The sequence below is a fragment of the Ceratotherium simum genome, chromosome 5, assembly GCF_057802395.1.
Source record: "Ceratotherium simum simum isolate JZ-2026a chromosome 5, ASM5780239v1, whole genome shotgun sequence".
NCBI classification, from domain to species: domain Eukaryota; kingdom Metazoa; phylum Chordata; class Mammalia; order Perissodactyla; family Rhinocerotidae; genus Ceratotherium; species Ceratotherium simum.
This window is the reverse complement of record NC_141904.1, coordinates 49,357,926-49,383,328: the sequence shown is the minus strand read 5'-3', so window position 1 is coordinate 49,383,328 and position 25,403 is coordinate 49,357,926. Positions and strand designations below refer to the sequence as shown.

The 25,403-nt window shown below is 40.4% G+C and overlaps 1 protein-coding gene across 2 annotated transcripts in view; it reads left to right on the top strand.

Moving 5' to 3' along the window:
• Positions 1 to 782: 782 nt before the first annotated feature.
• Positions 783 to 25,403, top strand: part of SMARCC1 (SWI/SNF related BAF chromatin remodeling complex subunit C1) — a 181,237-nt gene continuing 156,616 nt past the window's right edge. For both annotated transcript variants that reach the window (XM_014791534.2, XM_014791531.2), the window contains exons 1-2: positions 783 to 989; positions 10,922 to 11,041. In XM_014791534.2, coding sequence (XP_014647020.2) covers positions 792 to 989; positions 10,922 to 11,041 — 318 coding nt within the window. In that variant the 5' untranslated portion in view covers positions 783 to 791. The remainder of the gene's footprint in view (positions 990 to 10,921; positions 11,042 to 25,403) is intronic.

Sequence of the window (25,403 nt, the reverse complement as noted above, 5' to 3'; positions counted from 1 at the left end):
GTGCTACGTAGAGAATGTCCAGTGAGTATGACTACCTGTTCAAGATTGTATGGTCAGGGTTTGTTTTTCTAAAGTACCTTTAAGCTATGAATTTGAAAGCGCTTAAGTGACAATTAGAGGGGAAGAGCTGTCCAGGTCGCGGGAACAGCTGGCGCGATGGCTCCGAGGCAGGAATGAGCTGGTGCGGCTAGAGCCATGAGGGGCAGAAAGGCTGTGAGGCCGAAGAAGCTCCGAGTGGTAGTCCCAGGTGAGTGACTACAAAGGCTGACACGGCCACTTTGTGTAGAAGGTATGGGTAAGCGAGGGCAGGCGCACATTCCCACCCGCTCGCGGGTTCCTCTGCCGGCACTCGACACCCTAAACGGGCTTTCTCTCTGGAACTTCTCACACCAGCCCTTCTCTCTCCGGCGGTGGCAGCCGATGACAGGGAACCTCCATGCAGTTGTTGACCACCAACGATCCGACGCAGGAACCCCGGAAACAGCCAGACGCGCAGAGGCGGAGGCTCGGCAGCGGAGAGGGCGAGCAAGCCGCCGCAGATGGCGGAAGAGGCGGGTGGAGGCGCTCCCCCGAGGCCCGCCTGGCGCGAGCACTGCGCATGCGTGTGCGCGTGCCCTCGTCGGTTAGGGCGCCGGTCCCGAGAGGGGGCGGGGCCGGGCCTCCGCGCCGGAAGGGGGTTGGCTGGGCGGGGCCGGGAAGCGGCGGTGGCAGCTGCGCGCGCGCGCGGGTGCGAACGGGGAACGCGGCGAGGGCCGGGGTGGGCTGGGTGGTGGGGACGGCGGACGGCGAGGATGGCCGCGGCGGTGGGCGGCGGCGGGCTGGGGGCGGCGGCAGGCGCTGCGGGTGCGGGAGGCGCAGCGGCGGCGGCCGCAGGCCTGGCCGTCTATCGGCGGAAGGACGGGGGCCCGGCCAGCAAGTTTTGGGAGAGCCCGGAGACGGTGTCCCAGCTGGATTCGGTGCGGGTCTGGCTGGGCAAGCACTACAAGAAGGTGGGTTCGCGCGCCCGTGGGAGCCGGGAGGCCACGCGAGGGGGCCCGGGGGCGGCTACTGGCCTCGCGGGCCTCCGGCCGCCCCTCCCCCCCGCGCGCCACGAGGGACAACAAAGGCCGGCGCGGGGCCCGCCACGCCCCCGCCGTCCGCTTTGGGCGCCCGCGGCCCGGGGCTCCCCGGAGCCCCCGCGGCTCGTCTCCTTGGAGCCCACGCACCCCGGGCGAAAGCCCCTGCTCACCCCAGTATGTAGGAACAGGTCGACCTCAGCAACCCGGAGGCTCGGAATCTTTCTCTTTTGTTAGCTGCATTAGGTGTGTGAACAGTGATTATTAAAAACTGTCTGAGCCGGAGCTGTAAAAGCAGCTTCAAGTTTGTTTAGAGACTGGTCTTCGAAGTCAGGTAAGCTAAGATTTTACTACCTGTTATTGATTTGCTAAAGGACTGTGAACGATTGTACTTGGAAGTTAATAACAGCAAGTTAATATAATGAATTATAGTATTGATGAGAGCTAATATTATAAAGCGACGGTTTTTACTTCATAGTACTTTTGGTTATGATTGGTGATAGTAGAAGAGTTAGTGTTCACTTGTACCTGATGTGTTTCTCAGGCCTTCCCTGAGAACCCCATTTATAGTAGATCACCCCACTTCATATCACCTTTATTTTCTTTGTACCACTTTTTGAGATTATTTTTGCTTTGTCTGTTTCTCCTACCTTTGGAATGTAAGTTCTGCTGAGTCAGTGGTATTGAAAGTTGTGACTTAACCTCTTGTTTATAACAAATGTTTCTTAACTTCCTCTTCATGTAAATATTTAGGAATGACTCCCTTAGAAGGTGTAATGAAGCAGACAGCCGAAAATACTTACCTCTGCCCCCAAATTTCTGGAACACCCTTTTCAGTTCTGTGCTTCTCCCATTGAAGACCGGGGCACTCGGGCAGGGACCTTGTCAGGCCTGTTCACTACAATGTGTCTTGGAACATGGTTGGTACTCATTGCCTCGCCTTTAGTAGTTGCTTTGTAAATATTTGTTGAATGAATGAAAAGGTAATGTAGTCTAGGAACCTGTTCATTTGGGGTCTGCAGTTCAGTGAAGCCTGCCAACTTTTGGAAGTAGACAGGGACAGGAATCTTAGGTTCCTTTGACATTACACTTTAAGAAATGACTATTCTTACCTGAAGTTTTAGGAAGTGAGAGACAACATATATTTTTACTTACGATGTATTTTTAGATGCTTTGACTTTTTTCCCCCTGAAATTTTGGAGTCACATTTGGGACTGTAGACTTTTCTCCTCTACATGTAAGTAGACAGGAATATTGCTCTTCCTTGTACAGTGATATATTGGTCACTTTTTTGTGTAGGCAGTAGAGCTTCTGGAATTGGCTAAGGGACTTGAATATATTTATATTCTAAAAGTATTAATTATTTTTTGTCAAGTGCCTTTCAGCCAATGCTTTGGGTCTTAAATTCAATGTACTTTAATGCAGTTTTTTTATTCCCCCAGTCTGGATTTTTTTCCCCTGGTTTTATTGAGATATAATTGACATGTAATATTGTATTACTTTATCAATATAGCTTTAACAAAGAAAAATACTCAGGAGTAATATTCCTTTGGATATCAAGGAATGGAAAAGAAAAAGGAAATAATAGTCATTTCTATCTCTCCAAACTCCGTGTGCATCTCTTTGGGCCCAGTTTTTTAAGAGGTCAGCTTTAGGCTTGGATAAGCCTTCCGAGATTTGTTTGGGTGGGTGAAGAATTGGCTGTGAGGCTGACTGAGGGATATGTTCCAGAGTGTTGAAGCCAGTAGGCTAATCTTGGCTTAGTGTCCCTAAGGCCTTAAAGACAAAGTTAGGTTTGACTTCTCAGGGTTTCATAAAGCCAGAGTATATTTCTTGGGCCTACTTAAATTCAGAATTGTATATCCCTTAAGTCTGGCAGCTAGAATCCTGTCAGCCTCTGAGAGTGGTGTTGGAGTGGTGAAAGTATTAACCAGAAGTTTCTTTGCTTCTTTTGTACACAGTATATCTCTACTTGGTGTACAGATTGATGGGTTTTAAATTTTAGTTATTTATTTTTCCTCCAAAGCCCCAGTAGATAGTTTGTATGTCATAGTTGCACATTCTTCTAGTTGCTGTATGTGGGACGCGGCCTCAGCGTGGCTGGAGAAGCGGTGCGTCTGTGCGCACCCGGGATCCGAACCCGGGCCACCTGCATCGGAGCGCACGCACTTAACCGCTAAGCCACGGGGCCGGCCCGAGATTGATGGTTTTTAACTAAACTTTTCTATTGCATCTAATACTGCATTTTCAGAATCATACATCTCAGCGACCATATGAAAGAAACATGACATTGGCAGTCGCATTTTTTTGATGGGTTTGTCCATGCATTTCGTGAGCAACTGAACATCTCCCGTATCTGGGCACTTAAAGCATAATTCAAATCCTCACAACAGTCCTGAATAATATTATATTGATATTGTTTGATATCAATTTGGTATTTGGTATTGATATTATTTCCTGAATAGATGTTATTTACTTCATTTTACACGTGAGAGGAACCTGAGGCTCCAGATTTAAGTAACTTCTCTAAGATTACAGTTAGGAGTGGCAGATACGGGGTTAGATGACGGTCTGTCTAACTCCAAACCCCAATTTTTTTTTTTTATTGCTACACATAATCTCTCTCTTTAAGGTAAAGTCACAATGTGGTGGAAAAGATAGACATAGACACTTACTTGTAAAATCCAGGTGATCTCAGATTAAAAGAGAACTTCTTTGTATTGTTTTTGTTTTCTAAATGCTCTTAGTAGGTGCTCAGCAAATATTTGCTCAATGAGTGAACAGATTAATTAGTCTAGGAACCTGTTCATTTAGGCTTTGTTGATAAATTTGACTTAGCAACACAGAAGGGAGAGTGAATACTTTTTGACTGGGATGAGCTTCAGCTAGGCCAAAGGAGTTCAGAGGAGGTGACCACTGTAGGTGAGGGGAAGCTGAAGCACAGGGAGGTTGACTCTTTGCCTGAGGTTGCATTTTAAGTCTGGAAGCAGTGCAGAAGCTTGTTCATATCCTACCTAAGCTGCCTTCTTTGTATTGTTGCGTACATATCTTTCACCCTAACTCTGATAAAGATGAGAGCCATATTTCTGTCCATAGTTTCTGAGTGGTTTTTAGATGATAAAACCTTACTGACCTCAAATTGATTCAGCTCAGATACCTTGGAGGTGAAGTATATCTGTAAGCCATTTAGGTTCCCAGGTAAATTTCTTCCTGAAGTTTGGTTTATTCCTGAAATAAGATTTAAGATTTCAGGATGATTTAGATTTAAGAATGATCACTAAAATAGACTAGATTTCATAAGGGAGGCACTTCAATGTCCTTTACATAAATTATTTAACAGTTAAAGACAGTTAAATAGTTAATTTTTTTTTGCTTTTTTGTGAGGAAGATCAGCCTTGAGCTAACATCCAATGCCAATTCTCTTCTTTTTGCTGAGGAAGATTGACCCTGGGCTAACATACATGCCCATCTTCCTCTACTTTATATGGGACGACGCCACAGCATGTTTTGACAAGCAGTGCGTCCTTGCGCGCCTGGGATCGAACCTGTGAACCCTGGGCCGCTGCAGCGGAGCGAGCGCACTTAACCACTGTGCCACCGGGCTGGCCCCATAGTTAATTTTTTTATGGGACATTTCCTGAATTGAAATAGAATTGTTTAGGGACAAATTAAACTGTTGATACTTTATTAATCCCAGGTAATATAAAGCAGATTTATTGATAAAACTTTTTTTTTTTTTTTTTTTTTTTAAAGATTTTATTTATTTTATTTTTCCCCCCAAAGCCCCAGTGGATAGTTGTATGTCGTAGCTGCACATCCTTGTAGTTGCTGTATGTGGGACTCGGCCTCAGGATGAATGGAGAAGCGGTGCCTCGATGCGCACCCGGGATCCAAACCCGGGCCACCAGCATCGCAGCGCGCGCACTTAACCACCAAGCCACAGGGCCGGCCCTTGATAAAACTTTTTAAACGTCTCTTCCTAACTTTTTTTTGTTGTGAGGAAGATCAGCCCTGAGCTAACATCCATGCTAATCCTCCTCTTTTTGCTGAGGAACATCGGCTGTGAGCTAACAGCTATTGCCAGTCCTCCTCCTTTTTTGCCCCAAAGCCCCAGTAGATAGTTGTATGTCATGGTTGCACATCCTTCTAGTTGCTGTATGTGGGACGCAGCCTCAGCATGGCCGGAGAAGCAGTGCGTGGGTGCGCGCCTGGGATCCAAACCGGGCCGCCAGCAGCCGAGTGTGTGCACTTAACCGCTAAGCCACAGGGCTGGCCCTCTTCCTAACTTTCTTAATCAAAATACTTTGAGACTAAAAAATTTTTGTTGTCTTAAGTAAAACATGGCATTGAACTTTTTGATCTAAAGATAAAATGTTGGGCCAAAAAAAAAAAAAAATGTTTATGACTGAAATAGTCTATATAATCGTTAAAATTTTTTTTCTTAATCAGGATTCGATATTTTGAAAGCAGTTAAGAACTTATGTTTTAGGTGATATTTTTGGAAGCAGTTGAAATGAACTCCATTATATCAGTATGGGGTAGTGGAATGAGCAGTTAGATTTGATTGGAAGATGTAAGTAGTACTCTTGGCTGCTAATTGGTGGTGTCCTTGAGCAGATGACTTGATTTCTGTGTTTGAAATTTTCATTTGTAAGTTAAGACCATGACTCCATAGGACTATTGTTTGAATCAAATGAGGTAGTCCTGAAAGATGAGATTATACACATTTGAGGTGGTAGTCATACTTTTGCCATATATCCATCCCATGGTCAGCCTGCTTCATTCTTTTTTTTTTTTTTTTTTTGTGAGGAAGATCAGCCCTGAGCTAACATCCATGCCAATCCTCCTCTTTTTGCTGAGGAAGAAAGACCGGCCCTCAGCTAACATCTATTGCCTGTCCTCCTCCTTTGGTTCCCTTTTTCTCCCCAAAGCCCCAGTAGATAGTTGTATGTCATAGTTGCACATCCTTCTAGTTGCTGTACGTGGGACGCTGCCTCAGCATGGCCGGAGAAGCGGTGTGTCAGTGCACGCCCGGGATCCAAACCCAGGCCGCCAGTAGCGGAGCGTGCACCCTTAACTGCTAAGGCACGGGGCCGGACCCTGCTTCATTCTTATTGGTTGAATAGAATGTTACTATTTTGAAATTTTTAAAATTTGCTTTAAAACCTGTATAGTCATACATTGGCTGCCTTTTGAGTGGGTATGAGGTATAGTTTACATTAATACATTAATTTCAACTTTCATTTATGAATTAAAAATGTCATCTCTTACCCACATTTCCAGGTTTGATAATTTTTGTGAGTGATTTGGAAAAAAGTATCTAACCAGAGTTAAATAGTTTATAATTTAAAAATTGGGTTTTAAAATATCTAAGGTGGGCCGGCCCTGTGGCTTAGTGGTTAAGTGCGCGCGCTCCGCTGCTGGTGGCCCGGGTTCGGATCCCGGGCGCGCACCGACGCAACGCTTCTCCGGCCATGCTGAGGCCGCATCCCACATACAACAACTAGAAGGAAGTGCAGCTATGACATACAACTATCTACTGGGGCTTTGGGGGAAAAAATAAATAAAATTATAAAAAAAAAAAAAAATCTAAGGTAATAATTTTGATGGGGCTTTGACCCTGGCTGTGTTTATTGTGAAACTATAGGGTTGTCCACATGAAACCTTTCTCATTCTGAATGACAGAATATATTGAATGAAACATCTGTAGTAGTGAAGGTTAGAATCTACAAAGCTATATATATAACACTCATTAAAAATTACTTTTTGCCTGAAGGGTTGATTTGGTTTTCTCTGAACAGCCTTCCTCCAAGATGATGTCTTTTTTCAGTTTTAGGATTTGGCATTGTTCAGTTATCTACAGGTATCTGGAAAATAACAAGTTATGGTTATTAATTTTTCATGTTGCTTTACCATATGCAAAAAAAAGCGCATTTTTTTTAACATGACCCCTTTGGGAAGCCTGTACTTATTAAAGATGATAAAGTTGTCTTGTGGGTATGTGCACTGTATTTTGCCACTTCTGTAGGATAAACTTAAATATTTTATTCTTTTTAAAGAGTATACTGTGTTGAGTATTACTAATTACTTATTGGGTATTACTTAGTAAAGATTTATTATGTTGAGTAAATTGGAAAAAAAACTGATGTTGAATTTCGACCTAAAAGTATATAGTCCTTAAAGTAAACTTGATAGTTTTTGTGGGAATTGGCAATATATTATAGGAAAGGGGAATTGTAAGTAGTTGTTTTGTGTGTGTGTATGAAGAAGATCAGCCCTGAGCTAACATCCATGCCAATCCTCGTCTTTTTGCTGAGGAAGACTGGCCCTGAGCTAACATCTATTGCCAATCCTCCTCCTTTTTTTTTTTTTTCCCTTTTTCTCCCCAAAGTCTCAGTAGATAGTTGTATGTCATAGTTGCACATCCTTCTAGTTGCTGTATGTGGGACGCCGCCTCAGCATGGCTGGACAAGCAGTGCCTCGGTGTGTGCCTGGGATCTGAACCCAGGCTGCCAGTAGCGCAGTGCGTGCACTTAACCGCTAAGCCACGGGGCTGGCCCCTGTAAGTAGTTTTTTTTTTTTTTTTTTTAATAATTTTATTTATTTATTTATTTTTCCCCCAATGCCCCAGTAGATAGTTGTATGTCATAGCTGCACATCCTTCTAGTTGCTGCATGTGGGACGCGGCCTCAGCATGGCCGGCGAAGCGGTGTGTCGGTGTGCACCCGGGATCCGAACCCGGGCCGCCAGCAGCGGAGCGTGCACACTTAACCGCTGAGCCACGGGGCCGGCCCTTTAACTTCTAAATTGTAATAAAATGTTTTCTTTTTTTGAGAAAGATTGGCCACTGATCTTCCTCCTTTTTTTCTATTTTTCTCCCCACACCCCCAGTAGGTAGTTGTATCTCATAGTTGTACATCCTACTAGTTGTTCTGTGTGGGATGCCACCTCAGCCTGGCTTGATGAGCAGTACGTAGGTCCACGCCCAGGATCCGAACCTGTGAACCCCAGGCCGCCGCAACGGAGGGCTTGAACTTAACTGCTACGCCACCGGGCCAGCCCCTGAAATGCATTCTTTAAGTGAGATATATAGTGATATTTGAAATAGATTTTTTTTTAAATTCCGGTGTTTTTTTTTCTTTTTAGTGTATGATTCCATTTATTTAAAATTCAAGAGAATGCAAATTAATTTATATTGACAGAAAGTGGTTACCTGGGGATGGAGTTAGAGGGAGAGATGGATTACAAAAGGGCACAAGAGAACTTTTGGAGATGATGTATGATTGTTATCTTGAACGTGGTGATGATTTAATGGATGCTGAGGTCTAAATGTGTCCCCCCAAAATTGTATTTTGAAATCCTCAAAAGTCCAGTAGTGTCACCTGAGATGGGAACTTGTTAGAAATGCAAATTCTTGGGCCTGACCTATTGAATTAGAAACTGTGGAAGTGGGGCTAAAATTTGAGAACCATTATTTTAGACTAAAGAATTGACATTTTATATGCTTAATTGTATGAACTTGTTTCCAGTTTTTGATTCATATCTGGCATATGTGTTTCACTTTGTGGCCCTACAGAAATGTGTTTTTATAGAACACCCTTAATATAAAAGGAAACTTTCTATAAGGATAAAAAGGAGTGGTCTGGAACAGGAATAGCAGATTTTTCTCTGAAGGGCAAGAGAGTAAATATTTTAGGCTTTCTGGGGGGTACAGTCCAAGTTGCAAGTGCTCAACTCTGCTGTTGCACCAAAGCAGTCATAGACAATGTGTCATGAATGAGTGTGCTGTGTTTTGATAAAACTTTATTTATGGACACTGAAATTTGAATTTCATGTAATATTCGTGTGTCATGAAATATTATTACTCTTTTAAATGTTTTGCCAGTCATTTAAAAGTGCAGATACCATTCTTAGCTTGTGGGCCACACAGAAACAGGCAGCTGGCTGGATTTTACCAACCTTTGGCCTAGAAGATTTCATGTAAAATAAAGCATTCCAACAAAATACCAGTCTTCAGCAAAGTTAACTGCATATGCTGGCTGTTTCATTTAGAGTGGAAAGCTAATGCACCTGAACAAATAAAAATTTGAGAGGATACTAAGCTTTAAAAAGAATTGTCCCTTTATATTATGCTCTATCTTTGGCAGTAGTACGAATTGAGCGCCATTCAAGTTAATGTATAGTAATGGTAGACTGTGAAGCCAATATTATTTTGCCATATATAAATCACTTAAAAATTGTTTATTGTAATAGAAACATTCATTAATCTTGAAATGTTGGATGGTCCTGGGAAAGAGGTTTGCTCCAGGAGGAAAAATTTAGTTATTTGCTATCGTTAGTGAAACTGAAGGAAGTACTGTATAAATGTTTTTCCTGCTAAAAATTGGAGGTTTAAAAAATTTATTGAATGTTCTGGCTTCTCAAAGTGATATTGCACATTTAATATCAAATTAAACTTCTACATTTAATTTAACTTACTAATTTATGCTTTCCCCCCATCATGGTACTAATTATCTTTCCTTTCTGTGAAGCTAGCTTGCTATCTGCCACTGATTTGCCCTTTTGACATTATCCACATCAGCGTGGATAACTTTTCACATATTGTTTTTATTTATTTATTTATTTATTTTCACCCCAAAGCCCCCAGTAGATAGTTGTATGTCATAGCTGCACATCCTTCTAGTTGCTGTACGTGGGACGCAGCCTCAGCATGGCTGGAGAAGTGGTGCGTCGGTGCGCGCCCGGGATCCGAACCGGGGCTGCCAGCACCGGAGCGCGCGCACTTAACCGCTAAGCCACAGGGCCGGCCCCACATATTGTTTTTAAAAAAAATTTTATTGTGGTAAAAACAATAATGTAAAATTTACTATTTTAACCATTTTTAAGTGTACCCGTGGTTTTTTTCATGCATAAAAGCAAGTATTTTATTATGTTCAAAACTTAATGGCATAAAACAACCGTTTCATTATGCTTACAGTTTCTGTGTGTCAGGAATTTGACAGGGCACACTGGGGACAACTGTCTCTGCTCCGTGATACCTGGGGACTTGACTGGGGAGATATGATGATTGGGGTGACTTACCAGCTGGGGCCCAGAATCATCCAGAACCATCTTTGCTCATGTGTCTGGTGGTTGTACTGTCAGTCTTCTGGGATGTCACCTGGGGCTGGCAGCCATATTGTCTGCATGTAGCCTCTCCATGTAGCCTGGGCTTCCTCAAAGTATGGCGTTGTCAGGGTGGTTGGACTTCTTCACTGTAGTTCAGGGCTCCAAAGGCAAGTGTCCCAAAAGAACTACATGGAAGCTACATGACCTTTTTTGACTTATCATTAGAAGTCACACAGCATCACTTCTGTGCTTATAAGTGAGTTATAAGTGAGTCACTGAGGATGGTCCTGATTCAATAGAAGAGTGCATAGACCCTACCTCTTGATGAGAGGAATGTCAGAGAATTTGTGTACGTGTTTTAAAAACAATACAGTCTGCTCTCTGGTCGCAAATTATTTGTGTTCATCCCACATAAAAAATACACTGGCCGGTAGGTCTCATCCCATTATAGCATCAGGCTCAAGTTTGAAGTCCAGGATCTCACCATCTAATTTAGGTCCAGGTGCAGATGAGATGACTTAGGTTTGATTTTTTGGGCATGGTATCTCTCGTTCTGAAGATCTGTAAACTAAAGAGACATATTATCTATCCCTCCCCACCACCCCATATTTGTTTTTGTAAGCTCCTTTACAGCAGAGAGCGTCTCAGACATTTATAAATCTACCACTGTGCCAGTGCTTAGTAGGTGCTAGGAAGTAAGGGAAGATTCTCTTCTGCATGATTGTCCCAGTTTCTGAGTCCCTGTCTTTATCTTGCAGTATGTTCATGCAGATGCTCCTACCAATAAAACGCTGGCTGGGCTGGTGGTGCAGCTTCTCCAGTTCCAGGAAGATGCCTTTGGGAAGCACGTCACCAACCCGGCCTTCACCAAACTCCCTGTAAGTATATCAGCTTGCAACACTTGGGCATCCTCAATCTTTGTACTCTTTCTTTTGCTGCTGCTATCCTATAGGAAAAAAAAAAAAAAAGGAACGTCAACAGAATTTTAGCTGCAGAATATTATTGTCTTTTAACTGTGGGAATCTTCTCTTTCAGGAGTCATTTAACATGTGCATTAAACCTCACAACAATTACTACGTAGAGTTAACTGTTAACATTTTACTCTATTGAGTTTCCTTATAGTCTCTACTGTACTGAGTCTTCTCCATTCTTCTGATTCAGTTGTGGTGGTTAGAATGCTGTTTCATGGAATTTTTATATTTTGTAGGTGGTTTTCTTTTGAGCTTGTGTGGGAAGATAATTCTGTTCTTGCAGTTGATATTTTGACTGATAGTTTGGCTTGGTATAGAAATACTGGGTTATGCTTTATTTCCTTTTAAAATATGTGGGTTTTGTTCTTTCTTTAACATTTGATTTTGTAGAGAAAAATCTGATACCACCTGTTGATTTCCTCCTTTTTTATACTGATCTTTGAAACTTTTTCTTGATCTTTGAAATTCAGAAATATGTCTAGTTGTGATAAGTCATGATCTGAAGACTCAATTATGTTTATTTAGCTCAGGAAACATTCAGTCTATTTGTTTTCTCTGCTATCCTCTACTCCTTTATACAAAAAGTTTTTGAATTCTGTACAAATAGGAAATTCTCAGGAACAACCTCTCATCTTTCCTCGTAAGGTTTGTCTTCCAGTTCTCCAATTTGGATTTTTGCAGTTTCCAGTCTGCTGTTTGCTGCCTCCACTGAATTTATTATCAGTAGACCTTTTTTTAAATCTAAAAAGTGTTTACTTTGCTTATGGTATTTTGCCATCCAGAAGTTTATTTTTATTTAGTCAAATATATTGATGTTTTTTTGACTCATGTTAGGAAGCTCTCTCCGCTTGTAAGTAATAACGGAATTCAGTCATGTTCTAGTATTTGTATGGTTTTATTTTTCACATTTAACTCTCCCATCCATTTAGAATTTATCTTGGTATTCAGTCTGAGCAGTGGATCCAGTTTTATCTTTTTCCGTATGATTCTCTGGTTATCCCAGCAACGTTTATTAAAAGGTGTATTTTTCCTCAACTGAGTTGAGCTCAGCAAATATTAAGCATTTGATTATGTATCAAGTTCTGAGAATTCAGAGTAATACAGTGTATTGTTTGTCCTCAGGGGGCTCACCCTCTAGTGAGCTGTATGAATAGAGCCTTCTGCTTTCCTGATCTCAGGAAATGTTTTCCAGGAGGAAGATCATTTGCACTGAGTCCTGAAAGTTGAGTGTGAGTTCTGCAAGGAAATGCTGGAGGATGGGATTTTCAGGCAGTGATAGCAACATGTAAAAGCATAAAGGCCTGAGAAAATTTGGTACTTTAAGGTAGTTGCAGATAGTTCAACGAGGTTAGAACTGAGGACAATAGACAGAGGGATAGGCCAGAATCAGTCATAAAAGGACAAGTTTACCATGCTAGAAGTGTGGCTTTTATCTTGAAAGTGATGGGGAACCATAACAAGGGAGAGAGTGGAAGGTGGCTTAGTCAATTTTGAGTTTTAGCATAGTCCCACAGGCTTCAATGTGAAGAATGCATTGGAAGCTGTTGAGATTGGAGGCTTTGAAATCTAGCTCTCCATGAAGAAGCTGCTCATAATCCAAGTGAACTGTGATGATGGCCCATGGAGGAAGCAGTGGATTCAAAGAGGACAGAAAGGAATTGAAAGAGTTTAAGGGAGTAGAACTTTGTGATTTTGCATGCGAGGTGGGGTGGGGGGTGTTGTGGGGCTGGAATGAGAACGAATTGACTAGGATGACTGTACTGAGCAATCAGATACCTTTAGCACTAAGGGGAAAGCCAGAGTAAAAGCAGGTTTCTGGAGAAAGGTACTCAGTTTAGTCTAACTGTGTTGAGGTTTGCTCTCCTATAGGCACCTCAATTTTAGAAATCCCATAAGTAGTAGGAGATGAGACCTGGAGTTCTAGAGAAAAGGTTGAATTAGAGAAAGAGTTTTGGGAGTTATTGGGTACTGGTTGAATTCACAGTTGTAGAGCAAGATTGTTCCTTCTATTTGGACTTATTTTTTAGCTTATCCTTTTAGAATACCTACTTTTTAATGTGTGATTTATGTTATATATATGTAATGTATTAGCATTTTAGTAAGTACATTTATAAATAAGTTTTTAGGTATTGGAGGTACATGCTCATTTTTTCCTAATGAGAACTACTTAACTGGATAATGAGTATATTTCATTTTTCTGAACTATGTGACTGAGGTTTTTTGGGTAACTTTTATACGTTTAAAATGAATTAAAAGTAAAAATTTGCTAAAATAGTACAAAGGACTTTCATTTTCCCTTCTTCGTTCAGAATACCCAATTATTAACATTTTACCACATTTGCTTTCTCATTCTTTTTCTTTGTGTGTATATACAGTCATGTGTCACTTAATGACAGGAATATATTCTGAGAAATGCATTGTTAGGCAATTTCTTTTTTTTCCCCCCAAAGCCCCAGTAGATAGTTGTATGTCATAGCTGCACATCCTTCTAGTTGCTGCATGTGGGACGCGGCCTCAGCATGGCCGGAGAAGCGGTGCGTTGGTGTGCACTCGGGATCCGAACCCGGGCCGCCAGCAGTGGAGGGCACGCACTTAACTGCTAAGCCACGGGGCCGGCCCATGTTAGGCAATTTCTTCGTTGTACTCATAAAGTGCCCTTACATAAACCTATAGCCTACTACACACTTAGGCTGTATGGTACTAATCTTATGGAACCACTGTCGTATACACGGTCCGTCGTTGACCAAAATGTTGTTATGCGGCGCATGACTGTGTATATATTTTCTGAATCATTTGAAAGCTCTGTGTTCCTTTACTTCTAAATACTTGAGTGTTTATTTCCTGTTCTCTTGTATAATGAACCAGATTAGAATTATCAAATCAGGAACTGGTTGAAATTTTCATCATTTAAAACACTATCATATAGGGCCGGCCCCGTGGCTTAGCGGTTAAGTGCGTGCGCTGCGATGCAGGCTGCCCGGGTTCGGATCCCGGGCGCACACAGACGCACTGCTTCTCCGGCCATGCTGAGGCCGCGTCCCACATACAACAACTAGAAGAATGTGCAACTATGACTTACAACTATCGCTTGGGGCTTTAGGGGAAAAATAAATAAATTAAAAAAAAAAAAAAAAAAAAAAAACACTATCATATAATATATACAGGTTGCACTTTATCAAGTATAACATCATTTAGAATAAAATTTACACATAACATTATATAAAGTATTTTATATAATATGATTCACCTTATATTGATATTCTTAATTAGGATTGTATGAGTGTCTTAAAAAATAGTATTTACAGGGGGCTTTATTTGTGGGATATTTAACTCCTGGGAACTAAACCATTATTTTTTTCCCCAGATTTTAAAGATTAGGGAAGAATATTTTTATACATAAGCCATAATTAAAAATAATTTATGGCTTAGTGCCAGTGGGACCAGATGTACTCCTCTTCCTCTCAAAATAGTGTTTAGCATTTTCCCAAATGAAAGAGATTGATACAATGTGTAATGGTGTAAAAAACAAAAGTGGATGAGAGAGACAAAGCAAAGGATGTTTTAGTGAAACATGTAAGCTATTTACCTTAAAAAGTTTTTTTCCTGAATAGATAGTACTGGTATAAGAATTCACTACTTGGGCTGATTCTTTTTTTAATCAAAGTAGAACTTTATATACTAACTTCCTAACTTATACTGGATATTAAACAGCTGGCTCAACATAGAGTATGTTCTGTCTAATGGTAACTGAGAAATTAGAAAGATTTAGGGTAAAAAAAAGTATTTCATGGTGCCAGCCCGGTGGCGTAGTGGTTAAGTTGGCACGCTCTGCTTTGGTGGCCCTGGGGTTTGCTGGTTTGGATCCTGGGCGTGGACCTACGCACCGCTCGTCAAGCCATGCTGTGGCAGCATCCCATATACAAAATAGAGGAGGGTGGGTACGGATGTTAGCTCAGGGCTAATCTTCCTCAGCAAAAAGAGGAAGATTGTCAATGGATGTTAGCTCAGGGTCAATCTTCCTCACCCAAAAAAAAAAAAAGTATTTCATAAGGCTAAAAATATATGCATAGGCAAACATAATATGAATTGAAACAAGAAAAAAGTGTTTTTACCTCCACCACAAGTAAAAATTCTCATTTTTCCATAATCCCTTTAAGGCTTATTACATATGCATATAACATAAGCATAACGGTAATGATAGGATAGAGCCAGTTTTATATTCTGCCTTTTTAAATAGATATAAGCATCTGTGTTTAGAAACAGCAAACCTCTAAGACCTAGAAGACTACTAGAAGGTCAAGTCAGAGTCTAAAGTAGCTGAAGATTTTAAATATGTTCATGAGATGTTCAAAATTTTCAACTTGTCATTGCACTTAAACAAATTAATCATCATTAATTTGCAGCTATGAGCTGACTTACACTCTGCCATTCTATAAATTTCAGAGTGGAAAGACTGTCTTTGGGAACATGGGACTAGAAAGAAGAACATGAGTGTTGTATATGTATTGGAAATTAGCCCTTGAGGTTTGTAGCTTAGAAGTCTGTCTGATGCAAGTGGAATGCAAGCAGCCATTTAAGTGAAATGGTGTGGGACATTTACTTTGTGGAGCAATGATTTAGTTTCATTCTTTTAAAGCTTCTTATTTTAAAATGTAACATACAGAAAATGAATAAAATAAATGGTGACATAATAACTACAAAGAGGATACCCATTTAATCGCAATCCAGGTCAGAAATAGAACGTGAACAACAATCCAGAAACTCTTGTGTGTTTCTTCCCCAATCAGAAACCCCTTCTTTCCCCCAGTTTTGGTCTTTTCTTTGCTTTTCTTTATATGTATTACCATGTTTGTATGTGTCTCTGAACAATATAGTGTAGTTTTTCTTCTTTGAATTTTATGTGAATGGAGTCATTGTATTCTTTTGTGTTGTGAGCCATGGAGGAAATATTTGCAAACATTAAAAAACAAATTGAGCCAAAATGAGGTCGATGGTCCAGCTGAACTGTCCGGCCATATACCTGTAGATAAGACAAATTACTGGAGAAAAAAGAATAAGTCTCTGAAAAATCTAGTCAGCTTCTGGACTTTGTAATTCACCTGCAAGGGCAGTGGACCTAGATGATCTAGCATGACCAGTTAAGAGCTCAGTGGCCTGCAGAGTATGGGCTTTGTGTTGGAGGCCTGGACCTGTCTGCCAGATGTGGCATGCTGGACCAGGTGTTGACCAGGGCTCCAGAAAACTCTATGACCAATGTTAATGACAGGCCTGTAGTCCCATCCATACCACATATGGATTCACAAGTAGAAACCTCAGTTCACTGGCATCGTATTTCTCATTTACTTGGATGATGTTTTATTTATTTTTTACTTGTTTTTCTTACTTTTACTGTTTTTTTACATTTCCTCTTTCTTTTCCTATGTTTCCCCCTCCAACTTTATTGAGGTATGCTTGAGGTACAATAAATGGTACATGTTTAAAATATGATGAGTTAAAGATAATGAATATTTCCATCACCCCCGAAAGTTTCCTTGTAATCCATCTCCCTTCCACCCGTGTTCCCTGGCAACCTTTGACACTACAGATTGATTTATAGTTTAATGAAATTTATATAAATGGAATCACACAGTATATATTCTTTTTTTGCCTCGCTTCTTTCACTCAACATACGGATTTTGAGATATTTATTATCTGTGTTGTTCATATATCAATAATTTATTCCTTTTTATTGTTGATTAGTATTCCGTTATATAGATAAACCACAATTTATTTATCCTTTCACTGTTTGATGGGAATTTGGGTTATTTCCAGCTTTATAAATAAGTAAAGCTGCTATCAGTGTTAGTGTACAAGTCTTTTTATGGACATGTTTTCTTTCTTTTTTTTTTTTTTTTTTAAAGATTTTATTTTATTTATTTTCCCCCCCAAAGCCCCAGTAGATAGTTGTATGTCATAGCTGCACATCCTTCTAGTTGCTGTATGTGGGACTCGGCCTCAGGATGGACGGAGAAGTGGTGCCTCGGTGCGCACCCGGGATCCGAACCCGGGCCACCAGCATCAGAGCGCGCGCACTTAACCACCAAGCCACGGGGCTGGCCCGGACATGTTTTCATTTCTCCTGAGTAAATACCTAGGAGTAGAATGCTTGAGTCGTAGGGTTAGTAAATTTAACTTTTTAAGAAACTGTCAAACTGTTCTCTCAAGTGGTTGCATCATTTTATATACCTTCCAGCAGTATCTGAGAGTTCTAGTTCCTTTGCATTCTTGTCAGGAGTTGGTATGATTAGTCTTCATAATTTTATCCATTCTGATGGGAATCTAGTGGAATCTCTTACTTTTGTTTTGCATTTTCATAATGACTAAGGATGTGTTAAACATTTTTTTATGTGCTTATTGACCATTTGCACATCTTCTTTTGTGAGTTGCCTATTCAGATAATTTTTTTATTTGGTACCCAAGACCACCCCCACGTTCAGAGATTTACTAGAAGGACTCATGGAACTCAGCGTATAGTTATACTCACAACTAAGATTTGTTACAGCAGGGTAGTAAGTATACATTGCCTGATCACAGGGGAAGAATGCTTGACACAGGTGTAGTCTGGAGGAATCCATGCTACAGGCTTCCTTATGTTCTCTCCCTCACATGAGGGGGTCACACAAAGTGCACTCTTCCCCCAGCAATGAAAATGTGGCAGCATTTCTGCTCGTGGAAGCCCATTAGAGACTCACGCCCAAGGTTTTGCCTGGGGGCTGGTACATCTTGCCTAGCACATATTAAAATTCCAGACTCCCAGAAGGGAAGTATAAACCACATTGTTTGAACAAACAGTCTAGGCACAGTGAACCACCCTTCTTCTCAGTTAGTTGTTCACTAGGAATACTCTTGAGAGTCAAATTCTGAGGCAAACAATGTTACTTCTTTTCTGCATAGTTGTTTGTTTTTTTATTAAATTTAAAAAATTCCTTATATAATTCTGGATACACATTCTTTATGACATATATATATTTTGCAAATATTTCTTCCCAGTTTGTGATTTGACTTTTTTTCTTATCAGTATCATTCCAAGAGCAAAAGTTTTGAATTTTGGTGAAGTCCATATTATTGATTTTTATGGTTTGTGCTTTTTGTGTTCCAAGTAACCTTTACATACCCCAAAGTAACAGACAGTTTCCTATAGTTTCTTCTAGAAGTTTTATAGGTTTAGGTTTCATATATTTTGGGTTAATTTTTATGTATGGTGTAAGTTAAGGGCTGAGGTTCTCTTTTTTTTTGTTTCTTTTGGTAAGGAGTATTGGCCCTGAGCTAACATCTGTTGCCAATCTTCCTCTTTTTGCTTGAGGAAGATTGTCCTTGAGTTTACATCTGTGTCAGTCTTCCTCTATTTTGTATGTGGGACACTGCCACAGCATGGCTTGATGAGCGATGTGTAGGTCCACGCCCAGGGTCTGAACCTGTGAACCCCAGGCTGCTGAAGCGGAGTGTGTGAACTTAACCACTGTGCCACCAGGCAGGCCCTGAGGTTCTCTTCTTTTTGTTGTGCATACCCAATTATTTTAGAGCCACCGTTTGTTGGAAAGATGTTCTTTCTCCTTTCAGTTGCCTTGGCACGTTTGTTGAAAATCAGTTGACCAGATGTGTGTGGGTCTATACTGGGATTCTGTTTTCTCCTATTGATCTAAATGTCCATCTTTCTGCTAATACCAAATATTTGATTACTATAAATTTATGATGTTTTCTTTTTTTCTCATCTTTATGCTTTTTTATTTCTTTTTCTTGCCTCATTGCACTGGGTAGCACCTCTGACTCAATGTTGAATAGAAATGGTTAAGGCAGGAATTCCAGCCTTATTTATTTTTTTATTTTTTGCTGAGGAAGATTTGCCCTGAGCTAACATCTGTCGCCAATCTTCTTCTTTTTGCTTGATGAAGATTCGCCTTGAGCTAGCATCTGTGCCAGTCTTCCTCTATTTTGTATGTGGGTTGCTGCCACAGCATGGCCACCGATGAGTGGTGTAGGTCAGCGCCCGGCAACCGAACCCAGGCTGTGGAAGTGGAGCACGCCGAACTTAACCACTGGGCCATGGGGCCAGCGCCTCTAACCTTACTCTTGTTCTTAGTGGAAAAACATTCAGTTTTGCACTATTAGGTATGATGTTAGCTGTAGGTTTTTTGTATATGACCTTAATTCAGATTGTGGAAGTTATCTACTGTTCCTAGTTGGCTGAGAGCTTTTATTGTGAATGACTGTTGAATTTTGTCATGTGCTTTTCCTGCATCTTTCCAGATGATCAAAAGATTTTTCTGCTTTATTCTGTTAATATGGGGAATTTCATTCATTCATTGATTTTCAGTTAATCAACCTGGAATTCCAGGATAAACCCTACTTGATCATGATGTATTATCCTTTTTGTATATTATGGGGTTTGATTTGCTGGTATAAAAATTTTCTTAAGATTGAGTTATTTTTTCCTTGAATATTTGATAGAATTCACTAGTGAAATCATTTGGGGCTGGAGTTTTCTTTTTGGGAAGGTTTTAGTAACCAATTCAATTTCTTTAATAGATACAAGGATTAGATTCTGTTTCTTATGTCATTTTGGTGAGTTGGATTTTTCAAGAAATTTGTCAGTTTCATTTAAATTGAAGTTAACATAAAGTTCATAATATTCTCTTATCATGTTTTAGAGCAGTCTTAGGTTCACAGCAAAATTGAGTGGAAGGTACAGAGATTTCTCATATACCCCCTGCCTCCCCTCACATATGGGGCTTAGCCTCCCCCATTATCAAAATCCCGCATCAGAGTGGTACATTTGTTGGAATTAATGGACTGACTTTGACACATCGTTATCATCCAAAGTCTATAGTTTACAGTAGGGTTCATTCTTGGTGTTGTACATTTTTTTTTTTGTTTTTTGTTTTTTACATTTTCAGGTTTTCATAAATGTGTAATGACGTGTATCTACCATTATAGTATCACACAGGATAGTTTCACTGCCCTAAAAATCCTCTGCTCTGCCTATTCATTCCTTTCTCCCCTACTAACCCCTGACAACCATGGATCCTTTTATTATCTCTATGGTTTTAACTTTTCCAGAGTGTCATATAATTGGAATATATACTATGTAGTTTTTTCGGGTTGGCTACTTTCACTTAATAATAGCATTTAAAGTTCCTCCATGTCTTTTCATTGCTTGCCAGCTCGTATCTTTTTAGCACTGAATAATATTCCATTCCTCACCAGCATTTGGTGTGATCAGTGTTCTGGATTTTTGCCATTCTGATAGATGTATAGTGATATCTCATTGTTTTAATTTGCATTTCCCTAACATCTGATGTGGAGCATCTTTTCATCTCCATGTTTGAAGGACGGTTTTGCAGGATACAGATTTTTTGATTGATAGGTTATTTTTCTTTCAGCACTTTAAATATATCCTCTCATTGCCTTCTGGCCTCCATGGTTTCTGAATAGAAATGGGCTGTTAATCTTACTGAGAGTCCTTTGTATATGATGAGTCACTTCTCTCTTGCTGCTTTTAAGATTCTCTCTCTGTTTTTTTGACAATTTGATTATAATGAGTCTTGGTGTGGATCTCTTTGAGATTATCCTGCTTGGAGTTTGTTGAACTTCTTAGATGTATAGATTCGTGTCTTTAATCAACTTTGGAAAGTTTTGTTCATAATTTCTTTGTGTATTTTTGTTCCTTTCTCTTTTCTGGGACTCCCATAATGTGTATATTCGTAAATTTGGTGGTGTCCTTATATCCCTTAGACTCTGTTCATTTTCGTTTATTCTTTTCTCTGTGATGGTTTCTATCAATTTCTTTTTTCCCCCTGTGAATGAGCCATACTTTCCTATTTCTTTGTATGATGTGTAATTTTTTATTGAGAACAGGACAGTTTGAGTATTGTAGTGTGCTAACTCTGGTAATGAGATTCTCCTCTCTCCCCAAGGATTGCTGTTGTTGCTTGATGAAGGCTGCAGTCATTTGTTTACTGAGTTTTCCAAACTGCTTTTGCAAAGACTATATTCTTTGTCATGTGTTGTCATTGATGTCCCTGTTCTGTTACCTTCATGGTCAGCCAGTTATCTGACAAAGATTTCATCTTTTACTTTTGTTAGAGGGTATTTTGTGTGTTTTATCCAGCATTTTTAGATTTTTTTTGCAGCTAGAGGGTTGGTCTGGATACTTAGCCTAGCATAATTCCTAAAACTTTTTTTTAAAGCATCATTTTAGGTTTTGGAGATCAGAGATGAAACATGGGTCTCTTTAATCTGACTTCAATTCAGAGTCTCAGTAGAGTTTAAAAGCAGTTGATTTTACCTAAAGTAAAGCTCATTCATTTCTTATTTATTTATTTTTTTTAAAGATTTTATTTATTGGGCTGGCCCTGTGGCTTAGCAGTTAAGTGCGCGTGCTCCGCTGCTGGTGGCCCAGGTTCGGATCCCAGGTGCACACCGACGCACCGCTTCTCCGGCCATGCTGAGGCCGCATCCCACATACAGCGACTAGAAGGATGTGCAGCTATGACATACAACTATCTCCTGGGGCTTTGGGGAAAACAAAAGGAGGAGGATTGGCAATAGATATTAGCTCAGAGCCCATCTTCCTCAGCAAAAAGAGGAGGATTAGCATGACTGTTAGCTCAGAGCTGATCTTCCTCACAAAAAATAAATAAATTAATTAATTAATTAAAAAATAAAGATTTTATTCATTTATTTTTTCCCCCCAAAGCCCCAGTAGATAGTTGTATGTCATAGTTGCACATCCTTCTAGTTGCTGTATGTGGGTCGCGGCCTCAGCATGGCTGGAAAAGCGGTGCGTCGGTGCTTGCCCGGATCTGAGCCCAGGCCGCCAGCAGCGGAGCGCACTTAACCGCTAAGCCACGGGGCTGGCCCTCATTCATTTCTTAAATTGAAATACTGTAGCATACTGAATCACCTCCAATCAGTTTCTGGAACCAGGTGTTACAGAAAGAGCCCTGGGCTTAGGAGTTAAATAGCTGTGTCCTAGCACTCTGTGATCTTGTTGGAAGACACTTTGACCTATCCCACCATTTCTGGGAAAGTGTTTCTTGCCCTACTGATCCCGTGGCATAGTTGTGAGAATCACAATGTGTGATAATGAAAGCTCTTTGAGAAATTAGAAGTAGTATGTACTATTTAAGGACATGGAATATAGATTGCTGGCTTGTCCTAGTAAAAGTTTTCTTAGTAAAAGTAAAAATGTAGATGTAAGGCAGACATACGACTTAAACATTTATTATACTAGTTTGCCATCATCTCTAGCTCTTAAGGAAGGCTCCAAAGAGCTGTGTCTTCTGTCTCTCCTCAGTTCATGTCTGAGCGACAGTGTATTTTATGTAAGCAACAGCTGTAGTGACTGAACCTGAGGACTAACAAAATGTTGTAGTGCCCTTTGAATTGAAGCCAGATTTTATCAATTGAATACTGATAAGACTTGCTTTACCTTCTCACTCACTGCCAGTGTTTAGTATGTATTTATTGATTGACCCACCTTTGCTGTGATGTTGGTAACTGTGTCAGACAGGAAGAGTGGAAGGCTGTTAATGAAATAAGCTAGAGAACTGAACCATATTTACTTGGTGAGATTGACCTTTTCTTAAAATACCTACAAAACTGTAAAGCACAGTACTGACTAATTTTAAAGCAACTGTCGGAACTTAGTGAAATGATTATTACTCCTCAAAAGGAGATACATGGAGGGGATGGATACTTCTGTTTTCAGTGGACTAGCATTAAATTTTGGGGGATTTATTTTCAAATTGTCACAGTGATTTATATCAGATTTTTATATATATGTTTGGTGAAATACATAGAAATACGTTGAGAGGATAAAATTTGTTGTCAAAGCTAGTTCTAACAAACGTGGTGGTGTGATTGAACCGGGTAGTACCATTTTGGGACATTTTAGATGAGTCACAGTCCATAGGCTATGTCTCTCTGCACTTTGGAATTTCTACCTAGTAAGTGTGACTGACCTCGTCACAGGGATTCTCATGAACTTGCTCAGTTGGGTGTAATGGAAAGAGTGGGAGTTGGAGGACTGTCAGGTCAATGATTTGTTTTCTTCATTTGATTCGATAAACCATGCTGTGCCCTAAGTTAGAGAAAAGGAAGTTAATAAGAAGCTTACAGCTGTCAGAAAAAGGAATTGGACCTGATCATTGGTTTTATGATTGTTCCTTACAGAATACCTGAGTGGGTGAGAGGAGGGAGGGCAAGAATAAACGGGGAGGTCTAAGAGGAATTGGTTGTCTTGAAGTTTTTCACTTTGAACAGTTTTTCCTTATAAACTTCTTTTTGAGCTTTCTGCTCCTAAAAGAGTTCTGTGGCAAAGAAACATTAGAAAACTCTTGGATTCAGTGAACATTATAGTGCCTCCAACTTTGAGTATTTTATAATCTGTATCTGAGAATGGTATTGTTTTGCCAAAATCATGCTAAATTTTAGGACTTTCTGGAATAGGGGAGGGAGAAAGCCAAGTTTAGTGTGTAGGTCTGAGGAGCAAGAACAAAAGGACTTCTGGGGATGAAGCACCAGTCTTAGTCACCACAGGGATAGTATGGCACTCTTGAAGTCTCTTGAGAAGTTCTGGTGTCCATGGGCTCCAGTCTAGCAGGGAGGGTGTAGCTGTAGAGACTTCAGAGACTACAGCATGGGTCTCCTTAAAACAAGGACATTATCTTACAAATCCAGTGGTCAAATTGAGGAAATTTAACGTTGATAAAATACCATCCTACTATATAATCTGTCTTCATGTTTCACCAGTTGTCTCAAAAATGTCCTTTATAAGATCCAAACCAAGATCACGCATTTTATTTAGTTTTGTCCCTTTAATTAAAATTTTTTTAAAATTTTATTTATTTATTTTTTTCCCCCAAAGCTCCAGTAGATAGTTGTATGTCATAGCTGCACATACTTCTGGTTGCTGTACGTGGGACACGGCCTCAGCATGGCCGGAGAAGTGGTGTGTCGGTGCGCGCCCGGGATCCGAACCCGGGCCGCCAGCAGCGGAGCGCGAGCACTTAACTGCTAAGCCACGGGGCCGGCCCTCTTTAATTAATTTGAAATTTGAAATAGTTTAGCCTGTCTTTGCCATTCGTGACTTACTGTTTTTTTTTTGTGAGGAAGATTAGCCCTGAGCTAACGTCCATTGCCAGTCCTCTTTTTGCTGAGGAAGGTGGGCCCTGGGCTAACATGCGTGTCCATCTTCCTCTGCTTTACATGGGACACCGCCACAGCATGGCTTGACAAGTGGTGCGTTGGTCCTCGCCCGGGATCCGAACCTGTGAACCCCGGGCTGCTGAAGCAGAGCACGTGAACTTAACTGCTACGCCACCGGGCCGGCCCCATGACTTAGATTTTTGAAGCATACATTTATAAAATTCTTCCATGTTATTACTTTTAGTTGTAATTTGTTCATTCTGATTGCCGTTGAAGGGACAGATGGTAAATATTTCAGGCTTGCAGGCCATAGAGACTCTGTCACAACTGTTCAACTGTGTTGTAGCACAAAAGCAGCCAAAGATAATACCTAAATGAGTAGGTGTAACTATGTGCAAATAAAAATATATTTTTAAAAATGGGCAGCTTGCTGGTAATTTGGCAGCCCTTGCTGTATAGTATTCCATTATGGGAATATTCCACAATTTATTTATCTATTCTAACATTGATGGACTTCTGGGGTAATTTCTAGTTTAGTGCTATTCTCAGTAGTGCTGCTATGAATATTTTTGTTTATATTTTTCAATAAATATAGGTAGTTCTGTTAGTTATATTCCTAGGAGTGTAATTGCTGGGTTGTAGGGTATGCATGTTCAGCTTTAGTAGATACTGCCAGTTTTACAGAGTGATTGTACCAATCGATACTCCCACAAGGAATGTACAGATTCTAATTCTCTACTTTCTCACCAATGCTTGGAAGTTTTCTTTTTTATTTTAGTTTTTTGGTGGATTTGTGGTGATATTGCTTAGTTTTTTAGTTGCTGACGACTGATGAAGTTGAGCACCCTTTCATATTTATTGACCATTTGGATATTCTCTTTATGAAGTGCATATTCAGATCTTTTGCCCACTTTGTTTTTGGTGAGGAAGATCAGCCCTGAGCTAACATCCATGTCAATCCTCTTCTTTTTGCTGAGGAAGACTGGCTCTGAGCTAACATCTATTGCCAATCCTCCTCCTTTTGTCCCCCAAAGCCCCAGTAGATAGTTGTATGTCATAGTTGCACATCCTCCTAGTTGCT